Source organism: Triticum aestivum, chromosome 3B, assembly GCF_018294505.1.
Source record: "Triticum aestivum cultivar Chinese Spring chromosome 3B, IWGSC CS RefSeq v2.1, whole genome shotgun sequence".
NCBI lineage: Eukaryota > Viridiplantae > Streptophyta > Magnoliopsida > Poales > Poaceae > Triticum > Triticum aestivum.
Window position 1 is genome coordinate 90,662,889 of NC_057801.1, and position 22,643 is coordinate 90,685,531.

Consider the following 22,643-nt stretch of genomic DNA (forward strand, 5'->3'; position numbering starts at 1 on the left):
GGGCGATTATGAAGATGCTCTACAGGTATCTCCGAAGGTGTTTGTTGAGTGGGCATAGATCGAGATTAGGATTTGTCACTCCGAGTATCGGAGAGGTATCTCTGGGGCCTCTCGGTAATGCACAGCATATGAAGCCTTTCAAGCAATATGACTAATGAGTTAGTTGCGGGATGATGCATTACGGAACGAGTAAAGAGACTTGATGGTAATGAGATTGAACTAGGTATGAAGATACCGACGATCGAATCTCGGGCAAATAACATACTGATGACAAAGGGAATAACGTTGTTGCATTTTGTCGGAGAAACATTGGCTTGATTGTTGGCAAGGGCCTTGAAATGAAAGGTTTACTTGCCAGGCCATGTCCACATGTATAGCGGTGAACGATTTGATTCTTGCAAGTTCCTCGGTTGTTGTAACTTGTAACTAGGATTCTTCAGGTCATTGCAAAAGATAGGATGACAGTAGAGAATCGATCACTTATAAGATATTGTCGTGCAACGGCTAAGTAGCACAGTTCATTGTAACACAATAACGGTGAAATAATGAATAGCATAGGCTTGTAAGATTTTGCTACCATTGTTTCTGCTCACAGTTGTAATACTTGAGGTATTTATAATGAGAAAGGTGCACGGTTTTAGTTATAGCTCCTCTGGTTTCGCTATTTTGGGAGCCTTGGCTGAATTATGTTTTGAGTCGGAAGTGTTAAATTGAACGCATCAACTAGCTCACTGGAGCCCCTTGGGGGCATCAGATATGATACTAGCTTAGCAAAAAGATCAAGTTGATTAGAAGAGATTCGCTGACGGAGTTTCATTCAAAAGCTCAGGTTGACGTGGAGAGACGACACTGCTGGTTTGCTGAAGTGGTAGGTTGTCATTCACGTGGCGAATTGCAGGTATGGTCGAATCCCATCCATAGTGTTCCATCCTTTTTTCCGTTTCATTTCAGAATTTTCTGTGTAAATAAATGAAATGCAAGGGTGCTTTCTAAAAAAATGCATGCGGATTACCCACCTCCTCTGCCACTGATAGCGGGCCCATGTAATGTTGGCACGTCGCGCATGCATGTAATACACCCAACTACGGTAGAAAGCACCGTATTTGCATGCCCACACAAGTTTGTGTTCCATCCTTTTTTCCGTTTCATTTCAGAATTTTCTGTGTAAATAAATGAAATGCAAGGGTACTTTCTAAAAAAACGCATGCGGATTACCCACCTCCTCTGCCACTGATAGCGGGCCCATGTAATGTTGGCATGCCGCGCATGCATGTAATACACCCAGCTATGGTAGAAAGCACCGTATTTGCATGCCCAAACAAGTTTGACTAGAAACATGTATTTTACAAGTTTATGCATCAAACTGACTGTCGCGTGCAAGTTTTATGATTGTCCATGTATTTACCTTCTTTTAGGGGCTTCTTTTCTCTCTGTAACTTATTGAGCTTCGTGAGGGTCAGATTTGTTAATTTTGTTCTTGGCTCTTCCAACAAGGTGGGACCCACCCTGGCCTGGGAATGTTGGAACCACCGGCACTGCTGCATTGGGTCGATGAAACAAGTTTAGGAGGCTGTGTGAGAGGAGCTTGGGAGTGCATGAAGGAAGTGACTGTTTGAGATTGAGAAAAAAAAGAGGCGACAGGGGCAGCGGCACAACTCTGCGTGCCTGTTGGAGTTTGAGATAATGCGTGCAGGACGGGGCGTCGACCCGTTGGTTGGGCGGCTGGATAGCTAACAACCTATCCGAGTTTGAGCCCTGGCTCGAACGCGCGGTGCTCGTGGAGTTTTTTCTATAAAAATATGTCAACGAGGGTTAACTCTTGGGTTGGTCTCATTTTTACTCTCGAGATAATGCGTGGAATTATCCGGAAGATCAAAAGCATGACGTGGACGCACCACAAAGACTCCAACACTTTGCTCTGCATGTCCAACGACCAAAATACTAGTTAGTTGCACGTGCTTTGCACGTCAATACTTAATCATGCACAATAATAATAAATAACTCAGCAGGGCATGCCTCACACAACATTTTCCATTTTCCAATGAGTATTGCAAAAAAGATCCATGAATGTTATAAATAAAGCATAACATTGGAGTGATGATACCATAGACAAATTAGTCACTATTTATTCAGGTAAAACTGATATATAATTAATTCAATGACTTTGGTATTTATTAGTTGTGTGAAATTGCAAATGACACCAGTCGATTTCACATAACCTTTGATGCCCGAGATAGGTGCGCTTGCTAGGACGAGCCAGGTGTGTCGGATTTGTGGACGACACAAAAAAAACATTACCGTCGGTGGAGGGGGGTTATAGGTTGATGGGTTCGAGTGCAACGGGGGTGGCGGGAGCTCGCCGGCGATGGAATTGGTGAGTTTTAGAGGGAGTCCAATAGGGCAGAGGAGGTGGAGTCTAGAGGGCAAGGCAGTGCTTTGTTGGATCGGCGTCAGCGATGGTTACAGAAAGAAGAGAAAGAACACGAAAATGAGGGGGAATATGAAGTTCTAGCCGATGGACCTGAATCGGACTGGGGACAAAACTTACTAAAATTAATGTTTTTAGGCACGTGACATGTAGGTGGCCCCTAAATGCAACATTTGAGGGGGTTCTTAAATTTCTTTTTGCTTGTCATTTTATCTAGAGATATTTTTCACATGCCCTTTACCCCAGTCAGTGCACAGTGTTAATAAAACCCCGAAATAAACCATTTATCTCTTTATCCTATCACTACTAGGGAAAACCCTAGCAGTAGCGCTGGTTTTGTGCTTACTAGTAGCGCGGGTAGACGCGCTACTAATAAGGCGCTACAGCTATTGCTTAGCAGTAACGCGTGCCCGCATGCGCTACTGCTAGGACAAATAGCTGCAGCGTTTGTTCAGTACCACGCTACTGCTAAGGTAACTACTTGCAGCGTGTTTTCTGTCCATCGCTACTAGTATTCTTTTTTTATTTTTTTATTTTTAGTGTATTTATGCGCCATCGTACAAATATTGGTACAGTACCAGTTATGAGGTTTACATCATTATGTCCATAACAGTGTGTCAAATGAAGATGGATTAGGTTCAAGTGGAGGCAATATGTGGTGCATGTCAAAAGTATACTACTAATCCAAACTTGATCTAGTTTGGACTAGTAGTACTTTCGATGTGCACCACATGTTGCCTCCACTTGAATCTAATCCGCCAGCACAAGCTATTTAATCATCATCATAGTCATTACCACCAACAGTATTTATTTAATCACCACTAACACTAGCTAATAATAATCATCATAGTCATTACCACCAACACTAGCTATTTTATCATCATAGTAATAGTGTAGCACATCATCATCCTCAAACTCATTTCTAGCTAGCTAATCACTCCTGCTCTCTCTTAGGTAAAAATAACATAAAACATGTATAGCTCTCCTCCTTGATCAAGCTGGAGCATGCAGATGAACATGTCTCCTAATCGTGGGTAGCGCATCTGTTTGCTGTCCCCTAGTACTTCTCTGCGCTCCCCATCACATATTTGGTCCAGTCTTGCACTATTAAGCATCCGTCGCTAATCTTGAATGCACTAAAGTAATCTGTAGGATATTTTGGCCGTAAGCTGATAATACTCATGGTACCTTTAGTCTCGATCCCATAAGGCACAACATTCATCAGCAGTCCGTGTTGAAGAACATCGTATGGTAATATACTTAGCAATGAAGTTTAGCTTCAAAAATAATGTATGGAAAAGATACACTAAGGACAAATAGTAAAAATCTTACCATCCTTCCTAAATAGATGTGACCGTAGTTCATTACGAACACTATTGGTCGCACATTTTCAGTACTAACATTTCTAAATGCAGGAAGAAAATTTGTCTTGACAGTATCAAGATCCTCAAGCCATGAAACATAATGACTGACTCCTCGCAGTTGAGTTCAGCCCTAGGACAGTATACGGTCCTGTCTACCAAGCGTTGGACATGTTTGCTTGCACCAAAATAAGCTGATAATACAAATTAGTTGTCAACTATTTTTGAATAAACAATATCAAAGACATAAATATGGTTGAGAAACTTACATAATGGTATAACTGGAGGCGTCTGCACATCGACCCAGATGTCGGTATTACCTTCAATATCATCTTCCGGACGAATATCAAAGGTGATAACCATATCAGGCTCAAATGTATAAGTCTTGCATAGTACTCGCCATGTTTTGCATCCAAAATAGGTGTAGTCGTCTAAATTGTATAATTTTGCATGGAAAATATAACCATGCTCGGTCTTCAAGTAAACTTTCTTTTCCTCCGTACTATGACTGAAACCTATCTTATCCAATACAAAAACTCTTGCATGGCAGGGGATACGCTAGTAGAATAGTAAAAAAATATAAGTTGAAGCAAATGAAGCAGATGTCATGCTTAATTACGAAAAAAGACTTGTCGTTGTGACTTACTGTATCCACTTCGAAGTTCTCGTCCAGCTTGATGCTGAAGCGCCTATCATCATCTAGGAAGATTCCGTCGCACAGGCCGCGCTCGTCTTCGCAGTATTTGCAAATACCGAAATCCTTTTCATCGTCCGACACTTCCTATGTTCATAGTTAAAACATTAATTGAAAATCGATCGAAGACAACTACCAGGATACTCAACACACAAATCTGGGGCACTCGATATTTCCTACATATTCTGGCACAAGTCATGCCAAATTTCACGGAAAAATCCGGCATGACCTTTTCTAAAATAGGAAATATCGAGCGCCTGAAATTTGCCGGAACGGAAATGAATCAACACTCCGGCAAAACATAGGCCACTCGGAGGTGTAAACTGCAAACATGACCGGCCACTTGGATATTGAGCAACACAAGATATACATTTCAAAATATCTTATAGGACTCAAATTAGCATGCATTCAATAAGCAAAAGTAAATCATTTCATGTGTCCGTACATTATCGAATATTATCACTAATACATCACGAATAGTGTCATACATATAACATCACTAATACAACTAAAACCCTAGCACACGAAGGGTATCGGCGCGGGCGGTGGACACCCACAGAGAAGGAACCATCACGGGATCATAGCTCCAGTGAGATTCCCGAAGAACCTATCAGGTATTGGAGAACGACCTATGCTCCAACGCAAACAAGTAGCGACGGACGTGCGCGTCCTCCTCACTGACACGGTGATGCACCACCTCCGCGGAGTCCTCGAGCCTCTGGATCGTCACTGGCCCACGCGACCACCACCAAAGAAGGTTCGGGTCAATGACAGGCTGGCTCCTCACCAACCTGCACCCCCCGGTAGGTAGCGCCTCCCAGTACCACCCCGGCGGAGCCCAGTCCCGGACATGGCCGATCTGGTCAAGCAGGTGTCGTCCTCCGCCGACTCGACGACGAGGATGCGGGATAGGCATCGTCCACGTCGAGGCGGGAAAAATTGCTTTAACTAGAAAATAGCAACAAGTTCTTACTAACTAGTTCTATTAATTCAACTAGTTCTTACTAAAAATAAACTTACTATAAATAAAAGTATTCTAGTACCTAATTAGTACCTAGTTCTTACTAACTAATTAGTACCTAGGAACTGCTGCTCTAATTACCATCTAATTTGATGAACCTATAGGGGTGGAAAGTGGTAGCGGATATTTCAATTATCCAACTATAAAGTGAAATAAGTGGTCAAATTTTACTCGTTTTATGATTCATCTTAGCAATTTGATTCGTTTTCACCCTTACATGAACCCTAACTCATTTGAGCCGCATCCGCATCTGATTTGTTTCCACTCTTACATGAACCCTAACTAATTTGATGCAACTAAAATATAAAGAAACCCTAGGCAGAGGTAGGGGAAAGGGAGGAGCGGGCGTGCTCACCTCGGGTGCCTGCGACAAGGGAGGGGCAGGGCGACGTCGAGGTCAGGGTCGGGGCTCGGGCGTGCGGCGGATGGCAGCCGGCGTCGAGGTCGGGGGCGGGGGCGGCGTTGAGTCTGGGGTCGGGCGGCGTAGAGGGTGCAGAGAGCGCGCGGCGGCCGATGGGCGACGCCGGCGGCGAGAGTGGAGAGAGTTGGATTTGGGGGAAGTGACCGCGTGGGGAAGGACGAACCCCGTGGTTAAGTCAGAAGTAGCAGTAGCGCGTTCCAGAAAAAGCGCTCCTGCTATCTTAGCTACAGCGCGTTCTGTGATACACGCTACTGCTACTCCTTTCTTTTTTTCCCCCTTTTTCATTTAGTTTTCTTCACATTTTATTTTTTTCCTTTCACCTTATTCTATTTCTTTCATTTTCAATTACCTTTCTATTTTCTTTCCATTTAATTTTATAACCTTTAGCAGTAGCGAGTTTATATAAAAACGTGCTGCTACAAATAAAGTAACGGTAGCACAGTTCGTCATAGGTCGCTACTACTATGTGTAGCCTATCGGCTAAGCCGTGAGAATTTTAGTAGTAACGTGTTTACAGCCAGACGCACTACTGCTAGATCTTTATCTGCAGCGCGGTTTCCTCAGGCGCGCTACTGCTACTTAGCATCAGCGTGCTTTTTTGACCCACGCTACTGCTAAAGTTCTGTGTATAAGGTTTTCCCTAGTAGTGTATATACTTGTGTTACATTCTTTTATTTTCCTTTCAGATAGTTTCCAACATGTAAATTTGATCCTTATGTCAGGCCCATATAGCGGACGATGTGAATGGTACACAGGTGCAACATTACTAAATATTAACAATATTTATAGATTTTTTTAAAAAATATTAAAATAATCACAACTCACTCATCTTAAATCTAAACACGAAAATGATAATAAATTATTTTGGGAAGTTCTAAAATATGCTGTTCGCTTTTTTTTATCTAAGACACTTATGTGCTTTATGAAATAATTGTATCATCATCATATACTTGTTCAGATATTGATTTTTATATACAGAAAATCGTCTATTAATATTATGTCCATGATCCTTATGTCAGGCCCATATGATGAACGTAGTTTGGAAGGTATGAAACGTAAAATTATTTGGTGGGGATAATACATATTTAATTTTGTGCACACATTATTTAAATATAGTTCGATAAGCAATGTAATAATAGAAGCAATGTAAAATTATATTTACCTTAGAGAAGCATTACCTGAAAATAAGAACGGAAAAGTATATTGGCAGGGAGACCAGCATGACGTTTTTCTTTTCTTTTTTTGCAGCGCACAAATCAACACAGGTAGGTGTTCATTTTTTATTATCCAGCCAAATCGTAGAGATTTGAAGCATTCTGAAGTTAGACTTTTTTTGCCTGGAGGTTTCTACCGAGTTGGCCTTTCCTTCGCTTTGCAGGTTGGGCAGAGAATCAGGCAGAGTAGCTGTCAATTGTTTTTAATAAAAAGAATCCTCTGAAGCTTACTGGAACGATGCAGAATAGGCCCCATATGTTACATGCTCAGTCCCAGACTGGAGGCTACCATGTGCGCATGCAGGAGCCAACTGCACCATGGTGAATCCCTGGAATAACAGCCGTTGGATTTTCTTATCCAACGGTATATATTGCATCAGAATCTGAGCAAACAAACGTGAGCCATTCGATTGAAAATATCCAACGGTCCATATTTTGAGTTACTTGTATACTATATATATATATATATATATATATATATATATATATATATATATATATAGTAGTATAGATATAGATACATGGAGCTCACCAGGGGCGGACCCAGACTGAAGATTACCCGGTGTCCATATAGAAGAACACATAAAAAATCAATGACCTACACACTAAATCAATGGATTATCTTAAGCAAGTGTAGATTGGACCCGATGCCAGTGACATCGGGTAGCTGTACGTAGCTACGCACCTGGAGCTCGCCCAAATCCCTGACACCCAACAGCTGCAGGAATCCACAGGGCCACAACCAGCGACTGTATTTGAGCTATTTAACAGTAAAAGGACAGCTAGATGCTCCAACGGGCCTTTTGCAGGCGATTTGTCCGCGCCGGCGCCCAAAAATCGACCCAGTGGCGCCCCCAAGAGCCTGTTTTTCGCCGGCTTGAGTCAAAATTGGTGCCGGCATACCCAGGCCGAACCCGGCGCGCTGGGGGGGGGCTCGGGGGCGCCGTGGCGAGCGGTTTTTGACGCGAATGCGCTGCGAGCCCGCTGAGTCAGCGACAGTCGCCTCGTCGTCCTCACGACGCCTCGGTTTCCCACCGGGAATCAATGGTAAGGCTGCCGCCGGTCAGCCTTGCCATTGATTCCTCACGGGCAGCGCTCACGGGCGGCGCGGCGACGTCTTCCCTTCCGCCACGCGTACACACGGCGCCCGGCTATAAAAGCCAGGCCTCTCCCTCCTCGCCTTATGGAGGGCTAGGCCACAAATACATAGCATAGATAACAAGGGTTTCGCCAAAGTAGACGCTCAAGCGAAACATTCCACTTATCGAAGAAGGGATACAGGTATTTCAAGTTCAAGAAGTAGGCATTGATCCCAAAGAATGTAGTGAAAATCTAGGCTAGGAGGAACGCGTCAGAGCCGAGGTCAGGCAAAAGGTTGACACTCGCCCACAGCCCCGCCGCCGAGCTCTCGGCCTCTCTCCCCGCGCACCGCTGCCGAGCTCCGCCTCTCTTCCCCCTCTCTCCCCCGAGCCCTCCTCCCCGAGACGATGGCCGAGTGGTTCCCCGGCGATGGGGCGACGGCGAACGGCTTCGGCCGTTGCTCCCTCCACGGCTGGGAGGCCTGGCTACTCTTCGAGGCCAATATCACGGCGCCTCCCGACATGCGCGCCAGGCCATCGGGTTGGAGGCTTAGCGCCGGCGGCGTCCCCATCCCCCCGGTGCCCGACATTGACGCACACCCCAACATCTTTGCCGCCGAGGTCGATCGCGTTCGGGCGTCGCTGATAGACGAGCAGCGGGTCCTCTCGCAGTATGCCGCCGGCAACCACAAGGTGCGGGCGGCATACTTCCAACACCGGCAGGTGCAATGGATCGCCTCCACCAACGGGGCGCCGGTGGTCAGGGCCAGACTGAACAGCGAGGGGCGCCGCCTGTGGTGGGGCGCCCCCGGCCGCTCGCTTGACGCCGTCCTCGGGCACCTCGAGGGCGGCAACAACCCGCCCCTGACCTACCCTCCCACCCCGGCCCGGATCGGCGGCTAGTGGATGCCGAGTAGGGCGGCGTCCTCGTCTTCCTCCTCCTCCCGTTCCTCCTCGTCGGGGTCGTCGACGCTGCACAGCGTCAAGGCCGAGCCTGGCGAGACGCCGCTCGGCAGACGAACATGCAGCGCCGGCATCGTCATCAGCGATGGCGGGCGCGTCTCCTCCTCGGCCCCTCCCCGCTTCGTCAAGCCGAAGACGGAGCCTGGGCTCGCCGCGGTCAAGACGGAGCCGGGCCTCTCCGAGGAGGCAGCGTTGAAGTGGGCGCGCGAGGACTGGGCGCAGACGGAGCTAGAGCGCCGAGTCTGTGCCCTAGAGCAGTTCTCCGCTCGGCGCCGGGGCCGCGACGAGGGAGGAGTCATCGTCCTCGACAACGACGCTCCGCCACCGGTCCACCAGGGCGATGGCGAGCAGGGGTCCAGCAGGGGCGGCAGCGGCCGCGTCAAGGAGGAGAAGGACGACGGCGATGGCGGCGACGACAACAGCGACGGCAACGAGGACTTCTCCGCGCTCAGCGCGTTCTTCCTTTAGGCTAGACTTTTTTTTTGAAGTTTCGTATGTAAGAAACTGTTGCGTATGTAAGAAACTGTTGCGCCGAAGTTTATTTCAAGTTTGCTATATTTTGCCAAAGTTTATGCCCATTTGCCAATTTTTAGCCGAATGTATGTTTAAAAAAGATTAAAAAAAACCTTCTGGGTCGACCCTGGGGCCGGTGGCTGGGAACCCGATCGGGCTCAGGCCGATTTTTTCGCCGGGTCGCCCCCAGGCGGCAAAATTTTGAGCCCCCTGGGGGAGGGGGCAACGGCTGGAGATGCTCTGAGGTGTGCTTGGCCCAAATGCCAGCCACTGCCGATCCGCGTATGGCCTCAGCGCTCTCGATTTAAGCCGGGCATAAACTTGGAGAAGATACTTAGAAGGGGAGGGAGACAGCGACCAATCTGGTATTCTCCGGTTCATTCAAAACTTTCACTAATAGGATTTGCAAAAAGAACCAGCAGAAGCCACAAAAGATAACTTATAAACACATCCACTGTGGATCCCAGAAATTAAGTGCTTATTGCAGTGCAGCTTAGGTCCATCTAAGAAACTACTAGGAAAGCTATTTAGTTCTAAAACTTGGGCAAGTTGGGTTGGTGCTGACAAAATATTCATTCAGTCCATAGACAGTCCATTGCAAGGAACAGAGCCGTTCCGCTTTAGCGCCCTCATCTCCAGTGTCCCCAGTCCATCACCTTATGCTGTCTCCTTGGGTACAGCCGACGCGGGGAGGACAAAAGGTTTCCGGCCCTAAAAATAATAGTACACAAGCAATGGATTACAATCAGTCAAGAAGCAAACATCACCATGTTACTACAAATGGTACCATATCACACAAGATATATCATTACCTTGTACATACGTCTTATCCTACGCTCCTTGCTCCTATCCTGTAAAAGAGGGAGACGTGATTAAATCCACAAGCATGTTAATCGTACACTACAGGAAATAAATCAAACATACATCTTCATCGGAGTCGCTCCACTCTGCCGGGCATCCACATAGCTCATCTGCACCCACATGACCACTAGTGTATAGCTCATCTGCACCCACATGACCACCAGTGTATGCATCAGCTTTGTTGGGGCGCCTCACACCACTTATACAACCACCACAATGACCTTCAATAACAAGAGGGAAAAGACGGTTAGCTAAACTGTCAAATAGTCAAATAGACAACCAGACACACATATCGCAAAGCTATATGACTAAAGGTAGAGAGAACATGCGCGCATGCAGCCATTACCACTATGGATGTGCATACCCAGCTTGACATATTGTAAATATAAAGCTCAAAAGATGGTGCATGAAGATCAAAGGAAATGCAACACAAAGATCAAACAAACAGTCAGAAACACAACTAAAATTATATCTAACAGGCATGCTCAAGTTAATGCAACCCACAGACTGTATTTCAAAATTATTTAATTCAAGGCAAGAGTATATAGAATACCATTATCAGTAGGATCAACCATGCAAAAACAGCTGACTACCCACTCTCCATAGCTCCCTTCCTGTTTTGTATTTCTTAGTTCAACAAAGAACAGTTTTTCAAACCAGTCCAAGCCATCAGCTCCTTTAAATCTTTGCGGTGAAATTCAGATGGCGGTACCATTCATCCTTCTCACGAAATGATTTGTGTCTCACCATGTCTTTGAGTTTGTATGCAAGATCCTAAAATAAGAAGCACAGGTCAGATAAGCAAGTGTTATATGAACACGATGAAGTGCTATCCTAGAAGCAGCATAAAGACAGGTGAAAGACAGAGAGCAAACCCCCAAAAGATTGTGATCCTCATTATACTGGTCCACTATAGCACACACCAATCTGGATATATGTTCATGGCCCTTCTTAAATATATATGATTTTGTGCGCTTCTTCCTTGTGCCATCGGGCCAAAAAAGACACTGCCGTATACCCATCTCCTTTTGAGAAACACCAGCTTGCTTCATGCACCTAATAAGAGCATTTCCATAAGATTTAACAGATTGTACTTCGTCAAAAGCAGAGAACAGAAAGTGTACTATGTGCTTTGTTAACTCAACAAGCGCACAATGTAACAGAAGAATGCAGCCATTGTTTAATTTCCAGATCAGGGGTTAAGTGTTCTCTTATTGCACTATTTAGAACAGTTAATGCATCAAATTGTTCTGGCTATCAGCACTGTACATGGGGAAACAGAGCTGTGATGGTATGCCTGGTAAGAAAGCTAACCAATATGGCAACATAAAAGGTGGTAGCATAGCACCTAACTGTACTTGCCATTTCAATAACACTCACAGATACTGACAAAAAAAATGTTTCACCAACAATAAGTGGCCTCTGAACAGGAATATAAAATTTTAATGTAGGCCAGTATTTTCTTTATCAAATTGTTTACTTCTCTATAATCCAACTTAGTGGCATTGCTTTTCTTGATTCGTGCTGTAAAATTTGTGGCTATCTTTTGTTGGCCTACATCAGAGAAGCACCTTGCTATGTCACATTGTTTGAATAAACAAAGAAGGAAGATACGAAGAGATGAAAATCTAGAGCAAAGTCAAGAAACTTTACATTGAGGTGTGACGACGGCCATGAAGATGTTGATCAATGGCATTTTTAGCTTGTTGCAAGGTCTGAAACGGGCCACCAATGTCAGGATATGTGTGGAATGATCCTTTGTGATCAACCCTGATGTAATATTCCAGACCCCAATCATGTCTTATATGGCTCAAAATGGGTGACATGGGTGACCCGGGAGTTACTGCCTGTGCCCACAGACAGGTAGAGGAAGTGGCCTCAAATGTTGGAGCTGCCTCAAACATGGCCTCCTCCAAGTCCTCAGACGTTGTAGTGGGGGACGAGTCACTCGGCTGTTGCAGCGCAGAGGGACCATCCTCATGCCTGAAGTGAAACGAGCAGATGGACTCGTTAAGTATAAGAAACAATTTGTCTGATCCAACGAGATGAATAAACAATCCTTGCTATAATTGCTGCTACTGCCAATTGATAGTTAAAAAATGAGTTTATTTTTATTTTTGCTTCCTATATAAATTAAACGTCGATGGAAGCCAGAAATCCGACCAAAACACACAAGGAACCCGCAAGGATCAAATCCAAACATACTGATAGTGAGAGGGGCAGCGGCGGCTTAAGCAGGAGCAGGTTGCCTTGATGATTTCCCCGATGCTTCTGTACGCCCCAGCAGAAACGGGGAAATCTATGCCGGAGTAGTGCCCATCAGTATGTAGGTCAACGAATGACAGTGGCCCCGCGCCGAAGGAGGTAGTGGCCTCGAACTTCCCGACCCTGATTATAGGTATGCGCCTGGACGGAGCGCTCATCGTGACGTTCCCGCTCCCGTCGATGGACACAAGGACCGCCATCCGGGCATCGACGGGAACCATGATGTGCACTGGCGTGTTCTCCGGTATCGAAGGGGAGCGGCCCAGCCGACTGTCATCGTTGACGAGCTTCAGAGGCTCGAGGAGACCGAAGGGGGGCGGGATTGGCATGGGGTTAGGGTTTCAGTCCTTCGGGGGAGGGGATTGGAAGGAGAGGCAGTTTTTTTTTAGACAATCTCGCCAAGCTTTATTCAGAACCAAGAATATTTACAGATAAAAAGTGCAACTCTCCGGGCTGGCCCAACTAAACATGACGTCCAAACCCGAGATTTAAAGCATGCTTAGCAAGATTGTCAGCCTCGAAATTTGAGCTCCTAAACTCATGAACTACGTTACAAGAATTGAAAAGGCAAGAACGACCTACAATTTCATGTACAATAGCTCCATACTCCGATATCGAGTTCTTCCCAATATTATTAACAACTTTCCTACAATCAGATGCAATGTGAATTCTGTGGGCATATAAATCCTCGGTCAAAGCTTGACCTTCTCTAATAGCCAGGGCCTCTAGGGTGGTTGCTGCTGTAATACCCTTTATTATGATAACTGAAGCTCCCAGGAACTTGCCTTCCTGGTCATGGCACAGAGCCGGCGCCGCACCAAAGGGTCCCCCTGTCGCTACAGCTGCATCCGCATTAATTTTCACAAAGCCCTCTGGTGGTCTCAGCCACACCGCCGGTCGTGTCTCTGTATTCCTTGTCTGCTTTGACATGTCCCTTTCCAGTACCTGAGTATCTCTAAGAAAAACATTGATAAATGAATACGTCGTGAATGGGCTCTCAAATATGTCTTCATGTACTGCTCTTCTCCGGGCTCGCCATATCGCCCACAAAGTTACCACCACCCGGGTGAAATCCTCATGCGATAACGCTTCATGGATCGTGAACATCCAGTTCTTTGCATTCTTAGACAAATTATCAACCATTACTTGCACTGCTTCTTCTGAACATAGAGACCATATGCTTCTTGCCATTACGCAGTTTATCAGTGCATGCTTCCAACTACCCTCGGCTGCACAGAAAGCACAAATTTTTGTGGTAGACATATTCTGATGGTGTAATAGATCTGTTGTAGGTATCGTCTCATGGCACAGTCTCCACACAAACACCTTTATTTTTTATGGGATCTTCATATTCCACAACGAGGTCCATGCCCTTTCATCCTCTGTGTGGTTTGAATGGCCACCTGCAGATTGTAACAGCTCATCATTGCTCCTCTTCAAACCAGTCAGGAGTTTGTATACCGATCTAACCGAGAAAATGCCTCTTTTATCTTCTCCCCATGCCCAAAAACCATCCACTCTCCTTGTACAGATTGGAATCCCCAGGATGATTTCCGCATCTACTAGGAGGAACACCAAACGCACCATATCTTGTTTCCACGAAGCAGAAGAGCTATCAATCAACTCTGAAACCCACGTCAGTTTCTAAACTATTAAAGATACCATCGGCTTCATCAAACCAGGCCATGGTAGCCAATTATCTTCCCAAACTCTTGTTGATTCTCCCGTCCCAATTCTTCTAATCAAACCTTGAGAAAGAGCTCATCTTCCATCAATGATGGCCCTCCAAATCTGTGAAGGATTGTTACCTGTCTCGGCCTCCAAGAAAGACCCTGTCGGGAAGTATTTTGCCTTCAATACTCTTGCACTTAAAGTCATTGGCTCCTGGATAATCATCCATGCTTGTCTTGCCAAAAGTGATAAGTTGAAAATTTCTATATCTCGGAAACCAAGCCCTCCCAAATAATTCGGCCTTGTGCAAACATCCCAAGAAATCCAACAGGGCTTTCTCTTACCCCTCTTACTGCCCCACCAAAACTGCCTTATCATAGATGCAATACTCTCACAAATGTCTCTAGGCAATCTAAAACGGGACATGGAATAAACCAGAATGTCTTGGGCAATTGCCTTGATTAGTACCTCCTTTCCTGCATACGATAGTAGCTTCTCCATCCATCCCTTGATCTTTTCCCAAACTCTGTCCTTAAAAATTTGAATGTACCATTCTTCGAGTGACCCACGTCTGTAGGCATGCATAGGTATCTATCAGTTAATTGCTCATCATGAACATTGAGAGAGTTTTTGATGCTATCTCGGACCACTTGGGGGCAGCCTTTACTAAAAAAGATGGAAAATTTATCATTGTTCACTCTTTGTCCCGAAGCATTACAATATGTATTTAACAGGTTTGACACCACACTTGCCCCCTCGGTACTAGCCTTGAAAAGTAGCAGGCTATCATCAGAAAAGAGCAGATGGTTGACAACTGGGGCTGTCGGTGCCACCTGAACTCCCACAAACACTAACGACTGAGGAACGGATTTTAATACGCACGAAAGGCCCTCCGCTACTATTAAGAAAAGATAAGGGGAAATAGGATCTCTCTGTCGAATACCTCTCGTAGGCCGGAATTGCTGCAATTGTTCTCAATTAAAAAGGACTGAAAAAGACACTGAGGTGATCATCTTCATCACTATAAGTACCCACTGTTGATCAAATCCCAGCTTTACCATCATTGCTTTGAGATAGTCCCATTCAAGCATGTCATAAGCCTTCATCATATCAAGTTTCAAAGCACAACTACTATTTCCTTTCGCCTTACTCCTTTTCATAAAGTGCAAACACTCATAAGCCGTGATGATATTATCTGTTATAAGTCTGCCTGGGACGAAGGCAGATTGTTCTTCTGATATAATCTCTGGCAGAATTTGCTTCAACCTATTTGCAATCACCTTCGACGCAATTTTGTACAAAACATTGCACAAGCTTATCGGTCTGAACTGAGATAACAAGGAAGGACTCATTACCTTTGGAATTAAAACCAAAAAAGTATCATTGATGCAATTCGGGCTCTCTTCTCCTCTAACTATATGGAGCACTACCTTCGTCACCTCCTCACCACAGATATCCCAATGTCTCCGATAAAAATGCGCCGGAAAACCGTCAGGCCCTGGTGACTTAGTGGGAAACATCTAAAATAACTCTGTTTTTACCTCATCCTTGGTATAGTCAGCAACTAGCATCTCGTTCATCTCCGGGGTGACCTTTCGGGGTACATGATCCAGAACCAAATGCATATCAGATATCCCCTTAGATGTATACAAATTCTTATAAAACTCTGTTACCATATCTTTAAGTTCATTCGGATCATCCACCTGAACTCCCACAGAATTCATCAAAGCTTTTATCATATTCTTCTTGCGCCTCATACTAGCCCTCATATGAAAAAACTAAGTGCTTCTGTCTCCCGAAGTTAGCCACTCTATTCTTGACCTCTATCGCCATAACAGCACCTCCCTGTGATAGAGTTCAACCAATCTTTCATTCATCTTCCTCTCGGCCTGGCTAGGACCCGTGCGACCAGGATCATTATGAAGATTTTCCAGCTCTTGTTTTAAGATTTTCATCTCCCTACTCACCGATCCAAAGGTCCTCCTATCCCAGCCCCCAAGGCTCTTAGATAGGTTATGTAGTTTCTCTTTTAAATCTGCTATTCTCTCTCCCGCCTCGGATACACTCCATGAAGACATAATTTCATCCTTCAAACCCTCATGAGTCTCCCAAGCTACTTCATACTGAAATATTCTGCTCTTCCCTTGCCTCATCTCGTCATCCCTATTCAGTTCAAGATGTACAGGGCCATGGTTAGATGTGGCTGACGTGATATGAGTAAGACTTGCATAAGGAAACGGTGAACACCAATTAGTAGACCCTAGAGCTCAATCAAGTCTAACACGTGTAAATGTGCCCCCTGAGACTCTCTTCTCAAAAGTCCAAAAGCGCCACTTGAACCCAATATCCATCAACATGCAAGTATCAATTGTATCCCTGAAACCTTATATTTCCGCATTGACCAATCCCCTCATGCTCTTCTGGATGAAAAACGTCATTAAAATCTCCAATACAAAGCCGTGGGAGAGGGCTCAAAGATGCTATATTTTTCATTGTTTCCCATGTCCTATGTATGAGGTGAGTTTGAGCTTCCCCATAAACAACTGTCAATCTCCAAGGATCAATACCTGCCTCCCACACCCCACAATCCAAATGATAATTAGAGTAGCCCAAAATTTCAACATCTATTTCGTTGTTCCAAATAAACCAATACCTCCACTCCTTCCAGCACTGCTAATAGCATAACAATTATCAAATCCAATAGAACTAGCTAAACTTTCTACCTTTACTATGTCAACTTGAGTTTCAACTATACAAAGCAAGGTAGGGACAAATTTCTTCGCGATTTCGCAAAGCTCGCGAATTGTCGAGGCTTTGCCCGCGCCCCGACAGTTCCAACTGATGATACTCATTGCATCCGGTAGTACTCCTTGGAGGAGCCCGCCGATATCTTGTTTACTGTCTTGTTCCTTTCATCCTCTTCTTCAGCTTCTTCATGTTCTGCCCCCTTCTTTGTCCTCTTGTTTATCTTTCGAGGAGACACATACACCGGATGCAGTGGGGTATACCTACGGTGATTGCTGAAAGGGGATCATAACGCATGTCTCCGCTCCCTTTGCAGAAGGATCCAGAGCATTTTCCACTTCCCCCTGAGTATTATCCGTTGAATTCCTCTTGTTGTTAGCCCTGTTTTCCACAAAGGCCATCCCATCTTTGAGTCCATCTGCGTCATCTCCAAGATCATCCTCCTCAGTTTGCTCTCTTCCATGAACAAGGCCTTTGTGTTGGGGAACATAGTTTTTCAAAAAAAAAACTATGATCACGCAAGATCTATCTAGGAGATGCATAGCAATGAGATGGGAGAGTGTGTCCGCGTACCCTCATAGAGCGAAAGCGGAAGCGTCTAGTAATGCGGTTGATGTAGTCGAATGTCTTCGCGATCCAACCGATCCAAGTACCGAACGTACGGCACCTCCGCGTTCAGCACACGTTCAGCTCGATGACGTCCCTCATGCTCTTGATCTAGTTGAGATCGAGGGTGAGTTCCGTCAGCACGACGGTGTGGCGACGGTGATGATGAAGTTACCGGCGCAGGGCTTCCCCTAAGCACTACGGCGATATGATCGAGGTGTGCTATTGTGGAGGGGGGCACCGCACACGGCTAAGAGAAATCTTGGTGTGTTCTAGGGTGCCCCTTGCCCCCGTATATAAAGGAGGGAGGGGGAGGCCAGCTGGCCTATGCTAGGCGCGCGGGGAGAGGGGAATGTTGGGGAACGTAGCAGAAATTCAAAAATTTCCTACGTGTCACCAAGATCTATCTATGGAAAAACCAGCAACGAGGGGAAGGAGAGTGCATCTACATACCCTTGTAGATCGCTAAGCGGAAGCATTCAAGAGAACGGGGTTGAAGGAGTCGTACTCGTTGTGATCCAAATCACCGGAGATCCTAGTGCCGAACGGACGGCACCTCCGCGTTCAACACACGTACAGCCCGGTGACGTCTCCCACGCCTTGATCCAGCAAGGAGAGAGGGAGAGGTTGAGGAAGACTCCGTCCAGCAGCAGCACAACGGCGTGGTGGTGGAGGAGCATGGCAATCCAGCAGGGCTTCGCCAAGCACCGCGGGAGAGGAGGAGTAAGAGAGGTAGGGCTGCGCCTGGGAGAGGTAAAACTCATGTATTGGCAGCCCCAAAACCCCTCAAGTATATATAGGGGGAGAGGGGGGGCTGCGCCTCCACCTAGGGTTCCACCCTAGGAGCGGCGGCCAGCCCAGATCCCATCTGAGGGGGCGGCCAAGGGGGGGAGAGGGGAAACTTGCCCCCCAAGTTAGGTGGGTGCGCCCCCTCCCCCAACCCTAGGCGCCTTGGGCCCTTGTGGGGGGGCGCACCAGCCCACCAGGGGCTGGTCCCCTCCCACACTTGGCCCATGCAGCCCTCCGGGGCCGGTGGCCCCACTTGGTGGACCCCCGGGACCCTCCCGGTGGTCCCGGTATGTTAACGATAAAACCCGAAATTTTTCCGGTGACCAAAACAGGACTTCCCATATATAAATCTTTACCTCCGGACCATTCCGGAACTCCGAACAACATTCGGTAACCACATACAAACTTCCTTTATAACCCTAGCGTCATCGAACCTTAAGTGTGTAGACCCTACGGGTTCGGGAACCATGCAGACATGACCGAGACGTTCTCCGGTCAATAACCAACAGCGGGATCTGGATACCCATGTCGGCTCCCACATGTTCCACGATGATCTCATCAGATGAACCACGATGTCAAGGACTCAATCGATCCCGTATACAATTCCCTTTGTCTAGCGGTATTGTACTTGCCCAAGATTCGATCGTCGGTATACCGATACCTTGTTCAATCTCGTTACCGGCAAGTCTCTTTACTCGTTCCATAACACATCATCCCGTGATCAACCCCTTGATCACATTGTGCACATTATGATGATGTCCTACCGAGTGGGCCCAGAGATACCTCTTTGTTAACCGGAGTGACAAATCCCAGTCTCGATTCGTGCCAACCCAACAGACACTTTCGGAGATACCTGTAGTGCACCTTTATAGCCACCCAGTTACGTTGTGACGTTTGGTACACCCAAAGCATTCCTACGGTATCCGGGAGTTGCACAATCTCATGGTCTAAGGAAATGATACTTGACATTAGAAAAGCTTTAGCATACGAACTACGATCTTTGTGCTAGGCTTAGGATGGGGTCTTGTCCATCACATCATTCTGCTAATGATGTGATCCCGTTATCAATGACATCCAATGTCCATGGTCAGGAAACCGTAACCATCTATTGATCAACGAGCTAGTCAATTAAAGGCTTACTAGGGACATGGTGTTGTCTATGTACCCACACATGTATCTGAGTTTCCTATCAATACAATTATAGCATGGATAATAAACGATTATCATGAACAAGGAAATATAATAATAACTAATTTATTATTGCCTCTAAGGCATATTTCCAACAGTCTCCCACTTGCACTAGAGTCAATAATCTAGTTCACATCGCTATGTGATTAACACTGATAGGTCACATCGCCATGTGACCAACATCCAAAGAGTTTACTAGTGTCACTAAACTAGTTCACATCACCATGTGATTAAGACTCAATGAGTTCTAGGGTTTGATCATGTTTTCCTTGTGAGAGAAGTTTTAGTCGACGGGTCTGCAGTATTCAGATCTGTATGTACTTTGCAATTCTCTATGTCATATTGCAAATGATGCTTCCACGCTCCACTTGAAGCTATTACAAATGGTTGCTCCACTATACGTATCCGGTTTGCTACTCAGAGTCACTCGGATAGGTGTTAAAGCTTGCATCGACGTAACCCTTTACGCCGAACTCTTTGTCACCTCCATAATCGAGAAACATGTCCTTATTTACTCCAAGGACAATTTTGACCGCTGTCCAATGATCCATTCCTGGATCATTCTTGTACCCCTTGACTGACTCATGGCAAGGCACACTTCCGGTGTGGTACACAACATGGCATACTATAGAGCCTACGTCTGAAGCATAGGGGACGACCTTCGTCCTTTCTCTCTATTCTGCCGTGGTCGAGCTTTAAGTCTTAACTTCGTACCTTACATCTCAGGCAAGAACTCCTTCTTTGACTGATCCATCTTGAACACCTTCAAGATCATGTCAAGGTATGTGCTCATTTGAAAGTATTATTAAGCATTTCTATCCTATAGATCTTGATGCTTATTGTTCAAGTAGCCTAATCCAGGTTTTCCATTGAAAAACACCTTTCAAATAACCCTATATGCTTTCTAGAAATTCTACATCATTTCTGATCAACAATATGTCAACAACATATACTCATCAGAAATTCTATAGTGCTCCCACTCACTTCTTTGGAAATACAAGTTTCTCACAAACTTTGTATAAACCCAAAATCTTTGATCATCTCATCAAAGCGTACATTCCAACTCCGAGATGCTTACTCCAGTCCTAAGAAGGATTGCTGGAGCTTTGCATACTTATTAGCGTCTTTCAGGATTGACAAAACCTTCTGGTTGTATCACATACAACCTTTCCTCAAGTATAACATCGAGGAAACAATGTTTTGACACCCTATCTGCAAGATTTCATAAATCATGCAGTAATTGCTAATATAATCCCAACAGATTCTTAGCATCGCTACGAGTGAGAAAGTCTCATCGTAGTCAACTCCTTGAACTTGTTGGAAAACATCTTAACGACAAGTCGAGCTTTCTTAATGGTGATACTTACCATCATTGTCTATCTTCTTCTAAAATCCATCTGTACCCAATAGCCTTACGACCATCAAGTAGTTCTTCCAAAGTCATGGATCCTTTCTCGGATTTTATGGCCTCAAGCCATTCGTCGGAATCTAGGCCCATCATCGCTTCTCCATAGCTCGTAGGTTCATTGTTGTCTAGCAACATGACCTCTAAGACAGGATTGCGTACCACTCTGAAGTAGTACGCATCCTTGTCACCCTACGAGGTACGGTAGTGACTTGATCCGAAACTTCATGATCACTATCATAAGCTTCTACTTCAATTGGTGTAGGCGCCATGGGAACAACTTCCTATGCCCTGCTTCACACTAGTTGAAGTGACGGTTCAATAACCTCATCAAGTCTCCACCATCCTCCCACTCAATTCTTTCGAGAGAAACTTTTCCTCGAGAAAGGACCTGTTTCTAGAAACAATTACTTTTGCTTCTGGATCTGAGATAGGAGGTATACCCAACCATTTTGGGTATCCTATGAAGATGTATTTATCCATTTTGAGTTTGAGCTTATCATGATGAAAGTTTTCACATAAGCGTCGCAGCCCCAAACTTTTAAGAAACGACAACTTAGGTTTCTCCAAACCACAGTTCAAACGGCGTCGTCTCAACGGAATCACGTGGTGCCCTTTTAAAGTGAGTGTGGTTGTCTCTAATGCCTAACCCATGAACGATAGTGGTAATTCGATAAGAGACATCATGGTACGCACCATATCCAATAGGGTGCAACTATGATGTTCGGACACACCATCACACTATGGTGTTCCAGGCGGTATTAATTGTGAAACAATTTCCACAATGTCTTAATTATGTGCCAAAGCTCGTAACTCAGATACTCATCTCTATGATCATATCATAGACATTTTATCCTCTTGTCACAATGACCTTCAACTTCACTCTGAAATTACTTGAACCATTCAATAATTCAGACTTGTGTTTCATCAAGTAAATATACAGTATCTACTTAAATCATCTGTGAAGTAAAACATAACGATATTCACTGCATGCCTCAGCACTCATTGGACTGCACACATCAAAGTGTGTTACTTCCAACAAGTTGCTATCTTGTTCCATCTTACTGAAAACGAGGCTTTTCAGTCATCTTGCCTATGTGGTATGATTTGCATATCTCAAGTGATTCAAAATCAAGTGAGTCCAAATGATCCATCTGCATGGAGTTTCTTCATGCGTATACACCAATAGACATGGTTTGCATGTCTCAAACTTTTCAAAAACGAGTGAGTCCAAAGATCCATTAACATGGAGCTTCATCATGTGTTTTATACCAATATGACTTACATGGCAGTGCCACAAGTAAGTGGTACTATCATTACTATCTTATATCCTTTTTGGCATAAAAATGTGTATCACTACGGTCGAGATTCAATAAACCATTCCTATTAGGTGCAATACCATTGAAGGTATTATTCAAA

At 45.2% G+C, this 22,643-nt stretch overlaps 1 protein-coding gene across 2 annotated transcripts; it reads right to left on the reverse strand.

The window, feature by feature from the left end:
* Nucleotides 1-10,242: 10,242 nt before the first annotated feature.
* On the reverse strand, nt 10,243-13,172 carry LOC123064923 (uncharacterized). 2 transcript variants are annotated; one of them, XM_044488314.1, is made up of 7 exons: nt 12,761-13,172; nt 12,209-12,538; nt 11,431-11,611; nt 11,109-11,329; nt 10,619-10,776; nt 10,507-10,545; nt 10,243-10,405 (listed from the first exon to the last, which is right to left on the reverse strand). In XM_044488314.1, exons 1-4 carry the CDS (start codon nt 13,147-13,149, stop codon nt 11,234-11,236), a joined length of 996 nt encoding a protein of 331 aa, XP_044344249.1. In that variant the 5' UTR covers nt 13,150-13,172; the 3' UTR covers nt 10,243-10,405; nt 10,507-10,545; nt 10,619-10,776; nt 11,109-11,233. The 2 variants fall into 2 exon arrangements, with proteins under 2 accessions (XP_044344249.1, XP_044344250.1); XM_044488315.1 differs by lacking the exon at nt 12,761-13,172 and having other exon boundaries at nt 12,209-12,358.
* Between the last annotated feature and the right edge of the window lie 9,471 nt (nt 13,173-22,643).